Source organism: Notolabrus celidotus, chromosome 4, assembly GCF_009762535.1.
Source record: "Notolabrus celidotus isolate fNotCel1 chromosome 4, fNotCel1.pri, whole genome shotgun sequence".
Lineage (NCBI taxonomy): Eukaryota > Metazoa > Chordata > Actinopteri > Labriformes > Labridae > Notolabrus > Notolabrus celidotus.
In genome coordinates this window covers 7033724-7057518 of record NC_048275.1, presented here as the reverse complement: position 1 = coordinate 7057518, position 23795 = coordinate 7033724, and the positions used below count along the sequence as shown (strand labels likewise).

The 23795-nt window shown below is 41.6% G+C and overlaps 1 protein-coding gene across 1 annotated transcript in view; it reads right to left on the bottom strand.

Moving 5' to 3' along the window:
* The window catches only part of LOC117811937 (neurexin-1a-like), a 404484-nt gene that overhangs the window by 220781 nt on the left and 159908 nt on the right, over window positions 1–23795 (bottom strand). The window contains exons 8-9 of the mRNA XM_034682434.1: window positions 20338–20779; window positions 10929–11312 (exon numbers count right to left, since the gene is read on the bottom strand). Coding sequence (XP_034538325.1) covers window positions 10929–11312; window positions 20338–20779 — 826 coding nt within the window. The remainder of the gene's footprint in view (window positions 1–10928; window positions 11313–20337; window positions 20780–23795) is intronic.

The window sequence follows — 23795 nt, the reverse complement described above, 5'->3', positions numbered from 1 at the left end:
CAGATATGACATAATACTTCCTGTGCAGCACCTCATGTCAAATAGTAACACTTTATTTGTGATTTACATTTTCTTTCAGACTGAGTGGAAGGATCAAATTAATCACCGCTGGAGTAAATATGTTGTTCTCAAAGTTGTCACTTTAGCTGAGTCTCAAATAAAACTGTCTGAAACGCTGTAAATAAGCAAAAAGTTCAGTTAGCTATGAAAATATGAAGGATGACATGTGAGGCAATCATTACTTAATGCAAAGTGAGCACCTGTCAGAAATCCAATCCTGGAAGCCAAGTCATTTGATGGCACTCCCATGTTTAATATCAAAATAAATTGAGAGGACTGAAGCCAGAGCTTCTGTCTGTGCCAACCCAACAGGAGGCTGTCAGTGGTGAGACAGAGCACACCAAACTAAACCAAGCATTCATCTTCTGTCTTCCAAAGCACAATACAACATTGTTTGATTTTCACAGGGAAATAAGGAGAGACTGGTTGTGCTTTCACAGAAGTTACAGATAAGGTTGTGCTACTAACAAGTGGGAGTGCTGGCAGGCAGGCAGGCACGCAGCTCTGCCTCCATTCTCCCTCAAGGAGAAAAAGGCTCAGGAGGAAGGAAGAACTGTCAGCTGCATGTCACAGGATTGTGATGTCCCACTGTATCAGGGCACCAGGTCCAATCCAATTCAAAACTTACCCAGAAAACACCTGCCAAAGGCTTTTGGAAAATGTTTTTACGGCTCAGAGATATCATAAATAATTCAAAGCTGCTCATGTCTTTCTCACCGCAGCCCTCTTCGGGTTTCTTAGTATACACAATCCAAGAAATAGACTCACTGGCTATTAAATGTGTGAAAACAACCTGCCAGCTGAGTGGATTTCCTGAGACATGGCAAGAATTCACTATCTATACAGAAAGGAACAGCTTCATCGTGGGCCAACTCCACATCCGCTGCTCTGCGACCATACGGCGGCTTCATTACGGCACAGATAGGAAATGGATCAGTGTGTCCGGGTAGAGAGGGATGGAATCTGCAGCTTCAGCAGGAGCTGTCAGGAATACAGGCGACAGCCAGGACGGTGAGGGGAATTAGGTTTTTCAGCCCGTAGAGACTATTAAAGGAGAATTACCACTTAGTTTAATGATTAACAAGTTAATCTTCAGTCTTTTGTCTTAGCTGGGCTATCAAGGTCTCTTAACAAGACCTTTTTATACCGAGCTTCAGAAAAACAGACATCAAAAGCCATAAAGTAACGCTTAAACAGATGAAATGTTCAAACCAAGCCAGAAACCTTGGTGTAATCATAGACTCAGACCTTAATTTCAGCAGCCACATTAAGACAATTACAAAGTCAGCCTACTATCACCTTAAGAATATATCAAGGACTGAAGGACTTATGTCTCAGCAGGATGCAGAAAAACTCATCCATGCATTTATCTTTAGCAGACTAGACTACTGTAACGGGGTCTTTACAGGACTCCCTAAAAAGTCCATCAGACGGCTGCAGCTCATACAGAATGCTGCTGCTCGAGTCCTAACAAGGACCAAAAAAGTAGACCACATCACTCCAGTTCTTAGATCTCTACACTGGCTTCCTGTCTGTCAGAGAATAGACTTTAAAATCCTGCTGATGGTTTATAAAGCACTGAATGGTTTAGGCTGATCTGCTGCTACTTTATGAACCATCTTGACCTCTGAGGTCATCGGGTACTGGTCTGCTTTCAGTCCCTAGAGTCAGAACGAAACATGGTGAAGCAGCGTTTAGTCATGATGCACCACATATCTGGAACACACTCCCTGAAAGCTGCAGGTCCACTCCAACTCTCACCTCTTTTAAATCAAAGATTAAGACTTTTTTATTTGCCACTGCCTTCCTATCTTATATTATTTTAACCCACTTTAAATTAAAATTTTAATGTAATTTTTTATATATTTCTTATTTTCCTTTTCTTTTCTGTTTTATTACATTTTTCATTTTAATTATGTTCTTTTATGTCTGAATGTTTCCAATGCTTTTAATGTTTTAATGTAAAGCACATTGAGTTGCCCTCTTGTATGAAATGCGCCATACAAATAAAGCTGCCTTGCCTTGCCCTGCCTAAACACAGACTGGGGGAGGGGGGGGTCACTGAATGTTATCATTAGATTTACGACCAAAACACTGCTTTCACTTTCACAAAACCTCTCCTCCACTTTCTTTGCTTTAATCACCCCCGAACATCAACTCCCAGTCCTCCCAGCCTCACACACGTACAGTCACATCCTCCATGCTTTCCAACCTATTTCTTGCACATTTGTGTACATCGCTTCAGGGCGTGCGAGACAACCAGTTCTCTCTAATTTGAGATTATATTGGAGTGTGGTGAATGGTGACTCACACACAGTATGCTGTCAAAGGGCATGGCTAAAATGTTTTTTTTTAATGCTAAACCACAGCAGTATTCCCCTATGAGGGCATTTCACAATTACGCAACTACATTCTGCACCTCTTGGCTTTCGCTCCGGGCCAGTGGCAAATGGCTTTATGCTCTAAAACACAATAATTACACTCAAAGAACCAGCTTTCCTATAGCTGTACTCATTTAAATAACACTATTATGTATTCTATGCAAATGTTGTAGATGTTTTTGCAATTGTGGACTTTGTTTTGGAGCACAATATCTATCATCGTAACACTGGCAGTAATACAAACAGTAATGTAGTATTATGAATGCGTGCTTCCAGAGTCACACTGCAAAAAGCCAGCCTTCAAAAGGAAGACAAAATATGCAAAAATTGGGGGTATATTACTTAAACTAAGAAAAATTATCTGCCAACAGAACAAGACAATTTGGCTTGTCAAGACTTTCCAAAACAAGTAAAGATATCTAACTTTAATGAACCCAGAATTACCTTAAAGCTCCTGTGAGGAGATTTTTAGTGGTCATGAAATGGATTGAAATGAACAGTGATGCATTTTTATGACCTAGAAAAGCAAACAAGATAGTTAGAAAAGGTATTGATCATTTCTGTTTTGTTATTTTAAAGCCTGAAATCGCTGTGAGAGGGTAGGTGTCAGATGAGGTGATGGACAGCATGTCACGAAAAACCCTTTTTCTGCAGTAAATATTCTTAATGAGTGTAATAGTTGACTGTTAGTTGAAAGCAGGAGGAGATAACATAATTCACACATGTACAGGACAAATTAAGCAAGAGGGGGGCACCAAAGTCAACACAAACAGAAAGTTCCTCACAGGAGCTTTAAAATGAGTGAATTTTCACTAATAAAAAGTGCTTTTTTCTTGATAGAAATACAAAAAATATGAGGCTCCTTTTCTCAATATGTTGAAAAATATTCTTAAGTTAAGTAAATGCTAATGCCATTATCTTTTTTATTCTATTGGGGGGCTTTTAAACCTTTTATTTGTAGAGGAGAGGACAGTGGATAGTGCTGGAAAGTGGGAGAGAATGGGGGGATGACATGCAGGAAGGAGGCCACAGGCTGGAATCAAACCCGGGCCAACCACTTCATGGGCGCGCAACTTGACCATTATTATTTCTACTGTGCCAACTGTACTAATATAATATATAGTAGTACATGTTTTCTATTGTTTCATTGAAAATAAAACAGTGGATTACATTTGGCTGTCATTTGTTTTAATTGTGTGAAGAGATGCAGTTGTGATGATGATTTCTTTTTTCGTGCTTGAAATAAGAAATCATGACTTTGAAAAAGCAGTTTTATACTTTGGAGTGTTGATAAAACAGCTTTGTAACATTTCATAATCTAGTTTCAAGCATGCATTACTCAACATAGGTCATCAAATCTCAATAACAAGCTGTAATATCTTACTGAGATCATTTAGGACCAAAAAACTCAAAACAAGTGAAACACTCTAACATAAAAACTGTAGTGAGAAAAACAATCTCATCAGGCAAAAAATAAGCAGATTTCACCTTTATCAGAGATATTCAATCTTACTTAGATTTCAGTTTTTGCAGTGCATTACCTGCTGTATCAGGACTGTTTTAAACAACACCACCAGGATTTTAAGATATGTCTTTTCTAGTGAGGGAGAAGAAGGTAACACCCTGGTGGAAAAAGCCACACTGAAGTGTGCACACATCAGCAAGTTGTATGATTCCATGTGTCAAACACGCGTGATGTACAGTACATCGAACATGGCACTCCATCGATCTGTGTATTGATCCAAAGCATTTATTTACCTTTAGTGCACCTGTGTGTACGAAAACATCCATCTGCCCCTGTCCATGTGGAATAATGCAGGTGCTGTCAGAGCTTGAGTCAAGCATGTCATAGCTCATTAGGGAATATGTGCATGTTCTGCAGCACACCTATTACACCATCTGGGAGGCTGCCTTAGCCTCACTCTGCAAGACTAATATTTGGGCTAATTAGCAACTGGAGGAACAATGAAGGGGAAGACATTTGGGATGCGAGGGGGGGAAAATTGCTTTGTCTGCTTAATTAAAATCTCTCAAAATAGGGCGAATAGCTTTGTGGTTCTACTCCGGAGCTCCACCTCCTGTTCCTTGCATCCGTTGTCGTCCTCCTCCTCCACCATATGCAGTAGCTGTATTTTGCCACCGGGTGGTACACCATGCATGGATAAGTGAGAGCTGGGGTAATTCTTTTGACAGCTCCTCGGCCTGCTGGTGCCTGCTCCATCCTACCAGCGCTGAGGCAATCTGGAGCCATCAAAACAGCTGGCAGCACGCCAGAGCCCGTCCTCCGTACCATTGCGCCCACTCACTCTCTCGTCGATGCCAGTCTCATACACAGAGCAGGAGACAGGCAGCAAAGAAGAGGGCTGGATGGAGGAGACGCCAGAAAACGCTTAAGTGTGAGGACGGAGGAGAGGGGGGTTATGATCGCAGAGACCTTTGTATCACGCAGCACTCCCTGTGATGTGGTTTCAAACGGGCTGAGCTGTTTGTTTTCTGCTTTTTGTTTCCACACGAGGTCAGAGTGGATTATATCTTTGTGAATCCAAGAGCACTCTGCGCATAAGTAATTATCTTACTGAAGTGAAACAATCTGTATCCCATGCCCACTCCACCTCCCTCATTCACTATGCCCTAATTCCTGTCAACTCATTAGCTGGAATGGAAGGGCACATGTGGAGAATCAGCACAGAGCAGAGCCAAGCCAAAGTGACACATTTATCAGACACGGAGAGAGATCCAGTTTCTCCCTTTCCTACACCATGTTCCTCTGACATGAAATATTAATTCCCCTGTCTTAGCAGTGACCACATAAAATCCCAAGACAAACCATAAGTCATCTATAACTCAATGCACTTCATTCATAACAGAAAACAGGCTTAATGTGCTTTTGTGTTACATTACCCTCAGCAGATTTCCACCAGCTCAGCCACATCATTAGTATATCAGCCAGACATATTCTACATCCCAACCACAGGCTATTTAGGAAACACCATGTTAGGAGTTGACTGACTCGGGCACAGAGAAGCACGAGCACATGTAGAGATGACACATGTGACTGCGTGGGAGGTGTTACATTTCTACCAAAGTTCTTTTTTTTTTTTATCCCGATGAGAGAACCTGTTCCTGCTGTCGCTCCTGCGCACATGCACCACGCTGGGATAACAGTGCGACATGCCTGGGCTCTTTTTTTTTGACATTTGCCTTGATTATGCATATGTTAACTGTTTTGCTCATTTGCTGCTGAAGCTCTCTCGTTTTAAAAAACTGTGTACAGTACATACTGCTCTGGAACAAAAGCTCGCCTACTACTACGCTGAATCCTGCCACTTCGCAGATTTGTAAGGATGTATTGTAAACACTGTAACAACACAGTGTAATGTCTTTTTGTGATATTATATCCAGCATACGTCTGCTTTATTGCAGCAGCTTCAAAAGCATTGAACACTCACTTCTGCTGTTCCCCATTAATTAATCAATACAAATTAAACATGCCATTAAAACCACTCGCTTGTGATTGAATTCAAAAACTATTGAATAACACTCTCAGACTCTTCATTACACCCAAATCCAATCCAGCAATAAACCCTAATATTTCAAATCTCTTTAGTTAATGAAGTATACATCCAACATATTTATTCACTCAGGCTGATTGTGTAAATAAGCCTGAAATTCCAATTTTAGCCACATAATAATTGCCTCACTGCACACCATATTAGCAAGTGAAGGATTTGGCTTCCTCACGCGGCGGCTTGTTGTACAATCTGGCTAGATTTCAATCAAAGAGGTCAAAGGGCAATCCTCTGGTCACAAAGACCAACAAGCTAACACTGAGCAGGCAGAAAAGCAGGACAGTGCTGAGCTGTGCATTAGCCAGCAAAAAAAAATAAGCTCATGACTGTTTCTCACTTTCAGCTGAATTACAGAAGAGTAAATACAAAACAGAAAGACAGACACAAAGATCCTCAGTGGAGGTCTGATAACAATCCAGCATTAACACCATTAGAGAAAGATCTGCAGATCTAATCAAACACTGATGACAAACAGAGGTGGTAGTCACAAAGCACTAAAAGACAGTTGTCAGATAGGTTATCCGTCACAACTCAGAGGCGTGTCCAGATATTTGTAATTGGGATGGCCCAACTGGGGCGCTGATCCCTGCAGGGGTGGCATGACGTATGTGTGTGCAAACGAACACAGGCATGTGGACGTTTACATGCAGGGAGAAGTGAAGGCTGCTGCAGCTAATTTAGTTTATCACACACACCATCACAAATATACATCACATATATATTCAGTAAACATTTTCACAATGCTTGGATGTGTGGAAAGAGGTAACCCCAAGGAAGCTATTTAAAGCTTTTAATAGGGGGCCTAATTTCCCACAAATAAAGTGGCAACATACAAGATACGACAACAACATACTAACAGACATATAACAAACACACAACAGATAATCTGCTAACACAAGCCACATCCAGCAAACCCTTTGACATCATTTACCTACAGATTCTGTGATTCTGTGTCCGTCTTTAGACTAATTGTATACGAATTTTTATTTTAATTTCCACTTGACAGCCCTTCAGAACATACCAAATTTTGGCACCAAAATGTTCCCATCTTTTTCAATTTAAAGTGCGAACAGGAAAAATGTGTTCCATTTAAAACCAGAGAAAAAAAGAGGCAGCCTAGTTTTGAACTTGATAAACATATAAACTCAGTAGTTAAAACCAGTTTTTATCATCTGAGGCTTTTATCCCAAATGAAATCTGTTGTATCTTTTAATGATTTGGGGCACTTGATTCTTTCTTTTATCTTGACCCATTTGGACTACTGTAATGCACTTTACACTGGCACTAACTGGCATTACATGTAGTCCAAAACGCGTCTGCTCGCCTTTTAACGGGAACCCGCAGGCATGGACATATCAGCCCCGTTCTCGGACTCCCTCCACTGGCTCCCTGTCCATTTTAGATTTAATTTTAAGATTGTAATGTTTGTTTTTAAGTCACTAAATTGTCTGGCACCTCAGTGCATCTCTGCCCTCATTCAAATCTACACCCCCTCCAGAGCACTGAGGTCTTCTGATCAGATGAGTCTCTTCGTGACAAAAAAACGACATAAGACGAGGGGTGACCATGCTTTTTCAGTGGTAGCTCCTAAACTGTGGAATAAGATACCCGGCCAAGTCAAAATGCCCCCCACCCTGGATACTTTCAAATCACTTCTTAAAACTAATTTTTACTCCTTGGCTTTTAATACAGTATGAGAGTTTGTGTTGGTCTCTGTTCGTCTTTTAATTTACTGTATTTTAAATTGTACTATTATTTATTTCTACTCTTTGTATTTGTTGTGCAGCACTTTGGTAACCTTGTTGTTTTTAAAATTAGCTATATAAATAAAGTGGATTGGATTGGAAAACAATCCAAATAGACAACTGATTCAAACAAAAGTCAACCCTCTGACATGGCAGATAGCCAATGACAGTTTAGGATTTTGGGATGGCCAAAAGGGGGCCCATGTCACCTCTGACCAGCCACCCAGACACGCCCCTGACTCCCCTGTATTCAAACTTTTTCAGTCAACTTGTTATCACACTGCCTCCATTTAATACAAAACCTATACAATCCACGTGACATGTTTTCTGCACCAGTTTGTGTCTTTGTATTTTATCTTGTGGATGCAACTGGAGTAACACTATTTTGCATCACTGCATGCCAACATCCCAACCTCCAGACCAGTCTTAACCTGAATAGATGAGGCACAAACACAAAGACAAACTGAGGCCTTGTTGCATATCCTTCACAACAAATGTGAAGATGAAGCAGACAAGAAAGACTGCAAAGAAGAGGCGTCGACTGAATGTGATGTCTGACTGACAGATCAAAATCTACAAACCAAGATGGCTGATGATGCTGAAGAAGATTCAGAGCAGCAAGACATCCAACAGATTTTTACATTGGATGTAAGTAAACTGTTCTCAGAGCACAGTTTTTAGTATTTTACTATCCGTTAGAATAATTTCAGTTTGATAAACTCCCATAAAAACAGTGTTTTATGCTTCCCAGCAAAAAACATGGAGCTATAAGAGTTCACTTTCTGACACTTACTTCTGCTTTTCTCTTCTCTGGAGAAGATGGGGATAAGTATTCTGCACCAGCTCTGGTCATGAGCGAGCGGTTTGATGAGCCAAATGGTTAGCAGAAGACAGCCAATTTACAGGCTGGTGTGCATGGTGGACGTGACCAGCAGCGTCTCACAGTGGTGCATCAGTCACCTGCCACTCAACACCGCTCCAACATCAGTCAATCAGCAGTCTGATAACCCTGACTCATTCTGCCTGCCTCTCTGTGGCTGTCTGTCTTCACATGCACACTTTCTTCAGTGTTTTTGTTCTACTTTCAGTTTGCTGTTGAAGAGGAGCTGTTGTTCATCCATCAGCCGAGATAAAAAGACCACCTGCAGGCTTCTGTCTGATGATACTGTTCCCCCCCAAAACTTGAAAGGAAGATTCATTTCAGACAAAAGATATTAATACAACAGTTTTTATGATTTCAATCTTTTTCTTTCTGTTGTTCTTTGATGTCAGTCACAATAACATTGTTAAGATCCCGAGCCTGCCTTGAAAATACAAGCAAGGTCTAAGTGTGTCAATGTGGAGTACTGCTAACTTTTCACACAGACAAATCCGGGTTACTCCCATCACAGCGTACTCTCCATCTGCAGATTCTGCATATGAATGAAGGGTTCATACTTTCTGTTCGTTGCAGAATAATACAAAAGGTTTCCAGTGAGATTCAGCTGTATGCAAAAATAAAATACTCCATTTGTAGTGTAGAAAATACTGAAAACATCAGCTAGGGCTTGACAATTATTTGAATTTCAATTCTGATTTTGGCTTCTCAGGATCATAATAACAGGATAATCAAGATAACTGTGCTGCCTGCTGTGTCACGCTTGTTTCGTCCCTTCCTTCACAGCAGATCCTGTTCCCTATTTCTCCCTCTTTACAGCTCTAACTTCAATTTGTATTTAAAGTGAGGAGGAGAGGGAGCTATGGCCAAGACTGCACCGGCAATCTGGCAAAACAGGCCTTTTTCAGTCGGGCTGACACACCAAGGGCCAGTAGGCTAAAATACGTCATTATCAGGAGCTCAGATCAATGTGCAACAACATTTGGGAGCTCAAAGAAGTTGCTAATGCCACAAAATGTGTTAAGTGGGAACTAATGTGTCTTCCACATGTTGTACTACAGCAATACCAACTATTATACAGCCACAGGTCGAGAGGTGAGCTGTAGAAACTGTAGCGATAACAAGCCTTAGCAAGCTAATGATTGAGTGAGTGATATTAAAATTGTTAGATCCATACTTATATCAGTGTTGTGCATGGAATGTTTGATATTGTTGTGCCACTTCCTTGTTTACACACTAGGTGGTGGGTGTTGACACGTAGGGTGTAGAAGGTACAAAGTGAAAAAGACCCAATTAGTGGTAGGTGACGTCGTCATCATTGTCATCGTTGTCTTGTTTACAATGCCTGTTAATTATTCTGCAAGTTCTGTTGGATGTAAGTGCAGATTGATCTGCAGAGCTTTATTGTGTAGCGATGTAAATAAACCTGTTTGATGTCAGTACACAGAGTGTGGACCAGAGCGTCATTCATTCATCCTGCTGAAGAGGACACCTGTCACCTCAGTGAGTCACGGAAAAAGCAGCCCCTCAGTGGCTTATTGTTTTTTTGTTTCGACTGGCGAAAAGCAAGCCACAACAAAAATACCATCCTAAATCTAATCGTTTGAAAACAAAGGCTTGAAAAGACTGAATGAAAGGTTAGATCTGCACCCAGTGATAACATGTGAGGGGTGGAGGAGCTCAGATCCTTTACTTTATCATAACAGGTAGTAAAACCCTACTGCAGGTAAAAGTTCTGTGTTTAATTCAGCGTGTGTCATCACCAAAAGCAAGTCAAAGTTCCTAAAGTGAAGTATTGATGCAGTAAATGGTCCTGTCTGTACTGTCACGTATGATATTGTATGTTACTATGACTGCTGTATAAACCTACGATGACTCACAGGTGCATGTGGTGCAGATGTTGTTATATCAGTGAGTAATCATTTGTAATAACTGTGATCTTAAAATCAATCAAATTAATCATGATAATATGTTTTGCCACAGTCGAGCAGCCCGAACATCGGCCATGACTCACCACAGAACAATCATCCATCATCTGCATATGCGAATATAGAGCAGCCTATTCATTGACACTGCCTGTAAAATCCAGCTCTCTTCTTGCACTACACATTGCTAGTTTTTTCAAACATTGGTCACCTTTGTTTGGACTACCTTCCAAGCTTATCCAAAACTATATGCAACACCAGAAGCCATGATTATTGTCCTCAGCACAAGGTGTATCACTTGAAGACATTACTGACATAAATAATATGCTTCCAAACACAGAGGATGAAATTAAACCAAAACTTCATCCTACCTCTCTCACAGGAGCGTCCCAGGTATCCAGTCCCGGAGCAGTCACATATATAGCGGTTCCATCCCTCTCTGCAGACCCCGTTGTTTTGGCATGGGTTACTCAGACACTGTTTTGGAGGCTCCTTGGAGCAGGAGGGCTTGACCCCTGTGGCCTTCTGGATCTCAGCCAGGCGCCGGACATCTTTGCTCTGCCCGTCAATGAAAAGATCACGGATGCAGCCCACGTAGCCGTAGTTGAGTAGTGCTGTCCACACCTCGGTGGGGAACACCAGCCCCATTTTGTTCTCAGGCAGACCCCCGAGGTAGAGATTGTCATCCAAGTCCAGGATCTCACTTTCTCCCGGGGCCGTGTAGGCAGTACGAAGGGTGTTGATAGAGATGGTACCTAAGAAATAAGAGACAGTAGGAGGTGTTTATTATTTCTCCAACTGCTACAAGGTTATGCACCAGATGGACAGATTATAACACGTATCGATGGTAGACGCCAGAACACTCTATCAGCCCTGCAGTAACAAAAACACGCAGCGAAGACCCATTTAAAGATGGTTTGATGAAGAAATTAGCTTAATTAGTGTTATCCATCTGGACAGGGTCAGGATTTTCTTCATTTAGAATGACTGATGAGTGTTGATAGGACACATTAATCACAGGACAGCTAGTCTATTAGTAGCCTAATCTGGGATCCCTCAGAGTATCCTCTCCATTTTCTATGGATTTCCCATAATAAATCTTCTTTATCTATGAAGCAGTGGTCATAAAAAAAAGAAAAGAGAGGAAAAGAAAAATCGTTGCCCCCTCTATCATTTCAGCCGACCAACCAAACAAAACAAAAAAAAAAATCATAGGCATCTTTTAGAACTTGATTAACGGACTGGAGGCTGTTTTTTTTTTTACCCTGTCTCCCCCTCTGTTTGCTTCTCCAACACATAAACCTGCACTGGGAGTTTGTGTGTTTCCCCACCATGATTTATCGCTCTCATTCAGGTTTAATTCTCGATCTGGAGCACGGTAAACAACAGCGGACATGACTGGACTGTAAAGCTTCAGAAAAGGAAGGCCTTACTGTGGGACTCAGACTGGGTGATTCATTTGTATATGGATCTGTTACTCTCAGTGCAGGAGCCATTGTGGATCTTTAATTAATGGTGGCTGCCTCCACTGCCCACAACCCTCGTCCAGTAATCTATACACCCCGCTGCTGAGGATCTGCACACGCCACTGCCCAGGGAGAGTGGCAGAGAGACGGTCGCTCGGAGAGAAGCTCAAAAATAAAATTGCCATAAAGTCACAATTTGCATTTTGAGTGGCAGATGCAAACCATGCAAGATATGACTGAGCTATTAGCTGATTTTCCTCAGGCTTAATGGCAGAGTCCTAAGTGCTTGTATGTGGAGGAAGAGCACAGCTTTTAAGTTATTTTTCCAGGCAAATTGTTTATGTTGGGAAATCAGCCTGGAGCCACACATGAATTTTCAGCAGGGCTGCCTGGCACGTTTTAGAGACACATTAAACATTAAATGGGGCCTTTCACGTTTCATTACAGCTCCTATTAGCATGCATGAATATACATATCACAATTAATTATACGTGTGATAAATATCTGTAGGTCTTTTTATCTAATTAAAGCAAAATTCATTGTGTTTTCTTTGTTTTTTCAGTCTCTTCACCAAAGAGAAAGAAATATTTAAACCACTCTATCAGCTAATTATAGTCCTGGGTATGTTCTTTACAGCCAAGGTGAGCCAGCCTTCTCAACACAGTGCTTTGAGAGAGACAGCTAAGGGCCTGGTGCACAATGATTAACCTGGTCCCACTAACATGTTCCAGCTCCTTTCTTGGGGTCTTGGCCCCAGGCATCTGTTCCAGCACTTTCCTGCCGCCACCCACTGCCCCTGCTCCCTCCAGCCGCAGCTGCTGTGACTTCCAAGCTTTGCACACTTGGCAAGGGCCACCCGTCACGCAGCCAGAACAGCTCCCTTCAGGTCATAGCTAACGAGCTCACTACATCAAACTCATTAGCGGGGGAAACTTTGCTCGGAATATAGCAGGTGCCTGGCTGGAGAAAGAGCATCAGCATAGTCAGTGAGGTAAAAGTTTATATACTGCACACATGTCAGATCTCATCATATAGGGAGGAATAGCTCTGCTGTGGAATTATCTTTGATGTGTGATAATGGACTTATATTTATGTGGCACTTTTCTAGTCTTTGTGACCAATCTAAGCACTTTCACCCTTTCACCCTTTCACACCACACTCATACACTGACAGCAGAGGATGCTGCAGAGACCATTAGTTTTAACAAGTCCCATTCATATGCATTCAAACACTGCTGACTGTCACTGGGCGCAAATTGGGGTTCAGTGTCTTGCACGAGGACACTTTGGCATGTGAGTGCAGGAGCTGGGATCAAACCTTCAAATTGAGAGACAATCCCCTCTACAACTGAGCCACAGCTTCCCATTGCATTCTAAATTATACCCTATTCTACGCTAATCCTTCAATGAATCCTGGTGCATCTTTACTAAAAATAACCCTGAGAAGTGTTACTGTCTTCAGGGTTTGGCTGCCTCTGCAGGCAAAGAGGCATGCCCCATTTCTCAGCTGATTTTAGCCATGAACGTATTTGAGTATATGTCCAAAGAACAGTCTCCTCCTGTTTCCTTAGACCAGACTAGCTGTAAGTACTACTCATTGTTAATTTTTGTCCAGAATGCAAACAAAATCCATTTGGATCCAAGCGCTCTTAATTGCTTTGTCTGAATTAGACATAGTGGCAGCGAGACAGGCATTAAAAAAATAACTACACAAATGGTTAAGCTTCCAGCTAATGGTCTGTTTTGCTTTTGTGGGTCATATCAGGTAAGTATTACTTCTGTCTGTTTCAGAAGCACTTAAACGCTCCACACAGTACAGTTAAAGTAGAGCTACTGTTGTAAACAGCAAACAAGGACTTTGGTAAGCATGTCTGTCTAAACTGATGTAAGTGGGAGACAAGAGAAGGATGTCATCATCTTTCCAGCATCTGCTCAGAGTGCTCCACTCACTTGTCACAGTCCTGTAAGAAATGGGTAAACACAGTCAAGCTATGTTAAGTCACAGGCACTGTGCAATCCCATGGGGACATGTGCCATCGCCAGCATGGGGAAGCATAACACACACATACATATACACGCATTGCAGGATGGCAGCCTATGTTTGGAACTGTATTCATAGCCAAAAGGGGAACGGGGACGTGTCTCTGTGAACACTACTGAGCATAAAAGAGGAGGAGATGGATTCAGAACAAGATGGGAACATGGAGATAAAGATGTCTGGAAAGAAGATGAGGGAGGGGTACATGATGACTGATAAGAAGGCAGACGAGGAAACGCAGCAGCAAGGAATATGTAGAGGAGCAAGTGTAGAGGGATCATTTGAAGTGTTTGTCTCTGCTAGAAATTATGTCTGTATATAAGTGCTTTACTAATTATGTTATAATTGCTGCATGGAGTATGGTCAGAGACAATGTTCTTTAAGAGTTAATGAAATACTAGATTTATTTACACAGCCTGGAGAACCAGGAGGCAGAGTGGAGTGGTGTCCTCACTTGTACTCGGTTGTGAAGTGTTTGGATTGTGATTAAGTGAAGGAATTAAAGCTGGGGTTGATAGTCAGATTTAGATACGCTTTGTGTTATACTGGTTAAAATGATCTTTATGTCCCGATGGCAATCAATACATAATGTGTTCTTAAAAAAAGCCGCTATCTACAGACGGAGTAAACCTGGGAAAAATCAACCAATCCCTGCCATCAGGAGCCAAATTATGAAACCAATCAAATCCCGTCCTGCCGTTCTGCCCGCCTCCTGCGCGTACATTTCCCCAGTGTGCACTCCCCGTCCCCTGCCTCTGCTTCCCCTGACTCTACTGACTTCCCCCTCGCTCGACCTCAGGCCTGTCCCCTCTGACCAGATGAGGTGCTTTGCTCAGGACTGTAGTCCGGATCAGAGTCTAAAAAGCTCTAACCATGGGCTCCGCTCCGAGGGGAGGGGGGAGGGGATAGACGGAGTCCTGAGGAAAAGCTACATTCAAATTCATGCTAGTTTTCCGTGACTACTAACCCTAGCTTTAAAGGCACTTGGAGGAAAATTGTGTTTTTAGTTGTATTAACATAAACACATTTAATACCTCAAGTCAAACTTGTTTGTAGAGAAGCCCTGAGCTGAAATAAATCTATACATACTCTATTCTCCTGTCAGAGGAAGTGATTTAGTTGTTTACTCCACATCCTGTCATCTTAGGATAATAAAGCTGGTTTTCTCATTACAATGGATTAATTTATCTCATCTGTTTGCAGATAACAAAGCTTCCTTTCTTGTCATAAATGGATAACTTTCTGGCTATTGAGAAAACAACACAATGGGTGGTCACTGTGAGCCAGATCATGATGCCATGCTGCGATTGCTCAGTAATAATGTAAGTAAAGCATAAAAGGATAAATGATAAGTATAAGTTGAGTCACAAGGGAAGCTTAGTACAAGAGTGATCGCATTATGGACAATAGGATTGGCAGCAATTTTTAAAGGTGGTTTTTGCAGCACAGGCTCCATTAATGTAAGCTCCAAGTAGTGACAACCTAATTTAACAATGGATGATTTTAAGGATTGATTAAAATCATGCTGATTCAATTAATGAGGATGAGTAATTGTGACAAAGATTTACTTTAAAGCCAATTTTCATTCACTCGGGCCACATTTCTTCCTCTCCCTCTCTGTCCTTCCTGCCTGACCTGTAAGTGATGCTCCATCATCAAACCTGAAGGCAGGGGTCCAAATGACAGCTCAGATCTCGCTCACACTTTCTGCATCAGCAGCCAGGCTCAACTCGGCATGATGTCCCCTAACCCCACTCTCACATCCCCAAAACATGTCAGACAGGGGATTACTACAATCCAGTTAGGGCGATACGGCCAAATCTCTCTATGTGATTGGATTCTCTGTAGAGAGGGAGGCTTGTGAGTGGGCTGTGGGGATGTGGATGGGGGGTGTTTGCTGCCTATATGTTTGTGTATGTGCATGTGTCTGTTTGTGTATTGTATGTGTATGAAGTGAAGTGGTGTGCGTGCCTTGGCAGGATGTGGGAGCTACAACAGAATGTCCGTGTAATGTCTCTGATGAGTGACCCACGGCTCTCCCCCACTTAAAAGCAGAGTGTCTCTTAGCGTCTCTAATGCATTGAGGTTAGAAGACGGTGTCTGAGATCGAGAGTCCATTTACAGAGCTGCTTCCTACAGGAAGAGCCGGCTGAACTGAAGGGGCTGGGATCATTATCCGCCATTGTCACGGCTGCAGGAAGTGTTCCACATGGAGGACCCAACTGGAGATAATTATGTCTGGCTGTTGTGTTGCACTTGTGTATGGAGTGATGTGCTTGATGGTGTGTATTAACAAAACATCTGACATACAAGAAAAAAGGTGAGCAAACCATATGTTTGGTGAGTCATGCTCTCAGGGGACTGCTGGAGTTTCTTCTCAGGTTTTAAAATGACCTTAATTCTGTGGAATATTAAAAAAGTGCAACTAAAGGGTGCAGGGTGTGTAATTGCTTGATGCAGCTGAACATTATGAAGTAGGAAGGGGCACATTTTTTTTAGGAAAACTCTAACAAAGCCCATGAGAAAGGGATGCAACAGACAGACTAATGTGACTGTGAATTTGGACAAAAGTGCAGACGTGAAGCAATAACGTGACATTTGATAACAAAATTAACTGCACTCTGGAGTTAGCAAACGATCCCTCCACAGATTGAATGTGCATTAGGAGATCAGCATGTCATGTATTGGTTGGGATGCCTTAGCTTGGAGCATAAACAAGCCATTTGCTGCAGAAAACATTCCTTTTTGGGCAGTTTTGGCTCAATCTTTTCAGCTGCACTGGACTGATTTTGATACAGTGCCTCCACCACATCGGTGCAATGACGTAATAGCAGTTAAAAATGAAATTCACCATGTGCTGTCCAAGGAAAATGATGTTCTTCAAGAACACCGTCAGACTCTAATGAGAGCCAGGAGGGGTATTCAGGAGAATCCCTCTTGTACTAATCTTGCAAGACAGCTTATCACTACAACAAGAAATATTGTCACAATTGTGAGATCTTTTGGAAAAGAGATTTGATCACACCCCTTTTTAATTTTAATATTAAAGGGGACTATTTTGGTTGATTCACAGCATTAAACTTTAATGAAAAGTGGCCTTATATGTTGAAAACTGATGTTCACATATGAACTTGGCTTTTTTTAGAGTAGCTCTTAACCCTCCTGTTATCTTCATTTCTCTGGGACAGCAATAATGTTCCTGGGTCAATTTGACCCGGGGCATACTCAATAATCCAAAAGTGTCAGAACCCCAAAAAATCCCAATATACATTTTGCCTAATCTAATTTGTAACTCAATTACTAACCATTTAAATCAATAACTAGTGCATTGGTGTTCTTTAATTCTTACAGATCATGGTTCAATGAGGATAACTCACCCCTCATTTAAAAAAAAAATCATGTTAAAACTTTTTTGAATGTATATTGGAAAGCCCTAAATACAAATGCATAGTTTGACATGACATAGATTTTGGTTTATTTTATTTTAAATTTTGAATTTTTTTATGAAGTGATGTTGAAAAATGAACTTGACACCTCTTCTGTCACATTCTGCTCAGATGTTTATGCTGCAATTAGCTGGCTTGGAAGGCATGTATTGCTTAAAATAGACTTTAAAAAGGGTCAGTTTGACCCGCAACATAACAGGAGGGTTAATCATCTAATTTTAATACAGATGTGTAAATTTAATTAAGGGTAAACAAATTCAAATTTGATATTTAGATAAAGCTATTAAGAGTGATTTAATATCACTAAATTGGCTTTTTAATGCACTCTTTACACTGCATGTTTCCTGTGGGAAGACAGGGGAACTGCATGAGGCCCATTGAGTACAAAAGAGGTGCAAAAATTCTAATGCTCCTCTTGGAGATGCCATGCACACATCATTACTCTCTGCAAACAATGGTGCTTTGTACAGCTCAAGAAAATCTGGATATGCAAGATTTTAGATTGAGGAGGACTGCATACTTGCAGAATTTAATTGCTTTAAACTTGATGAGCAAAGATAAAACAGCTCTGGCAAATTTTTTGCAAATCACTTTAACAACTTTAAACACTAGTTCTGAGAGCACTGAGTCTCGGCATTCAAACCATTTTGTTCTCGCTCTCACACGGGGATTCATCACGTGGCACAGACCTCTTTATGTCCTCTTGTAAGTGTTGATGCCTCAGACTTGAGGAAAAAGGAAGAAAAGTTACTCTGAAATGTCATTAGTGCACAGCTCAGCACAGAACTGTGCAGTAACTGTCTCAGTCCAGGGAGAGACCACCTCCTGTTTCCATGGAAACTTAGGCAGGGTAGACAGAGGGAGCAGAATGAGCTCAACTAACAAAAAAGATGTTTGATAGCTTTTGTGTGTGTGTGTGTGTGTCTGTGTGTGTTATTCTGTCTGCATGTGTGTGTAAGTATGCAGGGATGTATAATAGGATGTTTTTAAACTAATAACTATCTTAATATTATTCAGACGGTGTCCTTCAGTGTTTAGTGTACCAGATTGAAATCCTACAGAAGCATGTTAAATTGAAACAGGCCACTTAGACCTGTATATGTATGACTGCATTGTGCAACCTTTATCAGAGTATTGGAACTGAATTAATTTGATTTGACAAAATAAAAGGACTCAATGAACATTCAGCTTCAAAAACACATGAATGGACTTTGCAGCTATTTTAACCGTGTAGCTCAATTTACACTCTACCCCAGTATTGCTCTAGGGATAATGAAACAGTTAATGTAATTTCCACCTCTTGAGATGGAGTGGAAAACATGGTCAAGGGGTATATCTAATTTGCAGCATGACATTGCGAGGCCTTGGCTCCAAGCACACACTAACAAATTGCTGCTTAGATAAGCAAATCAACAGGGACCAAAGCAGAGCAACCCGGGGGCTTAGAGGACATGACAGGAGAGGGGGCAAAGTTATTTTGTGGCCAATATGAGTCTTGAATCACAACACATAACACATAGGTGCTACTTTATGGAACTATCAGTGCTCATGAAATAGACTGCAGACAAAAGATGTGACTGCAAACATGTATTGTTTTCCTTGGTGATTCAGTGTCAGCATAGGTAGTGTTAACTGTGACCCAGCAGCTCTATTTCTATAACACTTTAATTATTTAACCTGCAGACCTAACACTCCATGTTTCTGCAGAATGATGTGAAATATGTAAGAGCCTGAGATAGTCCGTTTAAAAATGGTTCTATAACCACAAATACAACCATGAAATCCCTATTTGATGTATCCAATGAAGAAAATATCTATGCCAATTTGAAGAAAGATAGTTGGTAGAACAAATTGCATTTCAAATGTAAAGGTCCCATTTATTGAAAAGCCTGTTGCCCTGCTACTGTGAAAACGTGGCTTCTACAAGGCGATTTGACTTGGCTCCTGTGATGATGTAACGACAGGAGTGATTTGCATTGGCATGTATATAAAACCACTCCAACTCCCAGGCCTTGAGCAATTGAGCTTTCTTTTGTGGTTTTGTTATGGTGTTGCAAAGTCAAGATTTCAAAGGCTACAACCAAAAATGCCAGTTGCTCTGTAATTGATTCCAAAAACCAACACAAAGATCTGTATTCTGTCTCAGTGATGGAGGACCAAAGAAACAGCAGAGGTGTCTTCACTAAGTGGTGCCACTTTGTACTAATATTTACAGTTTAATACAAGAAACATTCAGCTTGGTATTTGTGTTCTTCTGGGGCGCTCGCCATGTTTGATTTGGTGTTTTTCCGCCTCTGCATTTGTCTGCACTAGTCTGCACCATCCCCTCTCAAACAACATTCAGGCAGTCAATCAATGCACTGTCATGTTATCATAGAATCCCTGAGGTTAGAAAACTGAGAGACAGATCCTCTACAGATGCCAATGTTGGGATGTTTTGTGATGTTGAATTCCAAACTGTGCTTAAAAGATAACTGCAGCATTTTGTAAACAGCCAAAAAAATAATTATATGGGACATTTAAGCAAAGCAAGTAACTAGAAACAAAATCTGGTACATGTAAACACACTGTTTCAGTGGAAAAACCTTAATTTGTTGGAACATATCTGGACTTCTTTCAGGTGGTTTGTGAACCTGTTTTAAATTTCCTGTTCCTCAAAGAGGATCCTCATCTCATATACTGATGGCTTGGTCTGTTTGCATGTGCTTTTATATACATCCTAATATGTTGGACTCTCTAGGCCATCATTGTGGTAACATCAAAAACCACACACTTTTCTGTTACTTGGTCTTTGGCTAAAAATAGTAACCAGTAATGAACTTAAAGGTTACCTGATCTGCCATCCCGCTGGAAATCCACATGGTACCACTCCCCATCATTGACCTTCTTATTGACAGCCCTGGTCTTTGTGGTTCCTGAGCCCATGTCAAGCAGCAGATACAGGTGGCCATCCAGCATCTCAATGGCAAAGAAGTCCACCTTAAGAGTCTGGGGACTCTTGGAGTCCTTCGGCTGCTGCTTGGGCTTTCCATGGCTGAAGAGAAGGAGACCATTGGGCTCTGTGGTACGGAAGTCGAAGGAGATGGAGCCTGTCTTCTTGGCGTTCCACTTGTTGAGGACGATGAAGGACTCGGGTGTCTCGAATGTGATGGGGTCCAGTGTGGCCACATTCTCACACTTGAATGCGACAGTGCCGTGGATCTTCATCTTAGGATCACCCAGTTTTGCCAGCCTGGACAGCTCGAGTCTCACATCATTGTTTTTGTACACAACCTGTATTTGGAGAAGAGAGGAAAGGTTGATTATACAGCCATACATGGATGAAGCACCAACAGAGTGAGGGATTGCATTCTATTGCCGTTTGCAGAATTAAGATTCGACAGGCAATCTCTAAAGTTAAATACCAGAGGTTCTTATTCCCAATACATAAAAAAATGCTGCACTGTCACAACCCTTGGAGACAAAAGGTACTTCTCCTGATGTTGTTTTCACAAAGCACACCAGGCATCGAAAACCAATCAACTGAAACATAAACCAATCCATGATGGATGGGTGATAAAACAGGGGACCTTTGCGTCTGGGATCCAGAGCAATGTACCAAGGGTTTGAAAACTGTGTTTTATCAGACATAATCCATTATGCTAACTGAAAATAGAGGCTTTCATGTGCCTCTGTAACATACTCAAAGATAATTTGTGTGAATGAGATGCCAAAAGGCCATGACAGGCCTCAGCCTTTGATGACCTTAGATGAGAAAGCGTTGTATGAACAAAAATGAATGAGCTGGATACTTTAAACATTAGTTGTCACTGTGACATTTCTTCCCTCAGGACAGTGTGTCATAAGCAGGGTTTGGACAACTCAACCCCGGGTCATCGTTGTCACACTGCACCTATGCGTGAGAAACTGTGTCAACGTGGCACCAAATGTCACCCACATCATTCTGCTTTCTGTGCCCCCCCCCCCCCTTCCCATTTGAAGCCTTCACAACACATGCGCGGTGCATTCTGGCTGGGTGAACTGTACAGACAGCTCAGCTGCTCTCACGTCCATTTTGACTTTTAGCTTCAGTGTCAGCTAGAGGAAGAGGCAGCCTTAGTTTGGGGAGGCAATGAGGATAAAGGCTGGGGGGAAAAAAAAGGATTCTATCAGGGAGCGTCTCCTGGGATTCTGGGGTTGTATGTGAAGAGTGAGATGGAGAGTGATAAATCTACACTGCAGCCTTGATTGCAAGTGTTGAGTAAAATGCTGATCAAGGTCTCAAGTGCAGCGTGGGATTAAAATGAAGTGGGCAGGTGACAGATATGCCCCTCTTAAGCAAATTAAAAATGAGTGCATGGCTGTTCAAAAACAATTTGAGGGGCACTGGTGGCCTAGAGGACTAAGCGCCTCACATACGGAGGCTACAGTCCTCGTTGCAGGGGTCGCCAGTTCAATTCCCGGCCGGTTGACCATTTCCTGCATGTCTTCCCCGGCTCTCTACTCCCCACATTTCCTGTCTCTCTTCAGCTGTCCTATAAAATAAAGGCAAAAAGGCCATACATATAACTTGGGTGTGACTCCTGGACACACTCATGACAGTTAGTGGCTTATATTTTCTAGCTCTTCCCCAGTCTGGCCAGAACTGAAGAAGCCTTTCAGAGGAGAGGTGAAACGTCTTCAAGCATTTCTACCAGTCCAGTTGCCTTACAGATCAAGCTTTGGGCTGTCTACAATTCATAACATGGAGACGTTATGAAATACAAAATTCTGCATGTATGTTTTTTTGTATTTTTTGCAGAAACTCTCACTTTGAATTCTCGGACAAAGCAAACCAGACAGGGCTTGGCATCAGAGTGCTGTTGTAAATGAAGTACATTAGTGCGGTGACCTTTGCAATGCCAAGTGCTGTAGAGCTAAGAAGCAGAAGTGAGAGCAAGTAGCAGCCCATTACCATACTGAGCCATAGAGTCATTAAAATACCAATTAACCATGGATAAGAATCATTATCATGTGCTGCAGTGCAAGAATCAACTCACCAATTCGCCTAGCTGATCAATTTTATCCATTTTTATTTTTGTATCAATTGTGGTTTGAGTTTAAAACTCATCTTAAGTTCGTGTTATAATATAAATGCAGCAGACAGGGTCTGTTTAAGTCTGTACAGACTTTAAAAGGCTGTCTGTGAAGGCAATCTTCAAAGAATTGATTTATATCTCTTCAGGCTAAATAGTAGTTCCAGTGTGCATAGGTTGGGGAGCATCACCACGCTGTGTAATTGGCAACAGTCTTACAAAAAAATTAGAGAGAGCCAGCACCTTCTTATTATCCAATCTCTGTAATGACAGAGTATCTTGCGAAAGTGCAGCTGTGATAGCAAGAAATCCACTGTCTACCTCATTTGCATAAAAGAAACTAATTATCTTTTGGGCGAATGTCAAAACTTTTTCATTACGACGTCAGCGTAGTCATGATACAACAACATGACTCCCAATGAAAAACACATACACACATAAGATGATCTTTTTATCACAACAATGATTCTTTAAATACAGGGCTGTCAATAGAGCGCCGGGCAGAGGGATAAAGAAGCAACTAATGTTAAACAATTAACCCCGGGGGGCACAGGCAGAGTCAATGATCTCTTCCACACTGCTAATTGGTAGATAAGGTTATCAACTGACAAATAGCCCCATTTTTGGTTGGCATGTCTATTTACATAACAAAACAGTCGTAATGGTAAATCTATATTGCTTGGAAAAGCACAAATCAAATGAGTTACAGCTGCGGAAGCTCTCTATGTTCTGAATTTGTTGTCATGCTAAGCGCTCACCTGAAAACCAGGACACCTCCGAGGGGATTGCATTTGCATGAAGTGTTGTGTTTATCACTGAGTCAGATCTACTGTGTCTGACTGTTCAGGTAGATGAAGCTCATAGCGGTGCATCCGAATTAACAAGCTCCGGCTGAGTCTTCAGTTAATGCTTTGTGGCTATTTGTATCCCAGTGCATTTCACTTTTGAGGAAAAGAAGAGAGCAGGCTTCTATGTCCACATCTCCTTCTTAGATATAAAAAAAAATACTAGATTATGTTCTGAAGTCTTGGAAAAAAAAGGCTCTTGGAATAAAATGTTACTCAGCAAGAATATTCCACATGAAAGAATGGTAAAAGGAGTAGTGATTGAACTTGGTATCTCTGTCTCTGAACTTGAGTCGTGTAGACTACAGGTGCAACAGACGCGCCCTATAAACCCAAATCAATTCTGTACAGTCGAGACAAAGGGCACCTTTCAGAGTCAAAGGAGCTTCG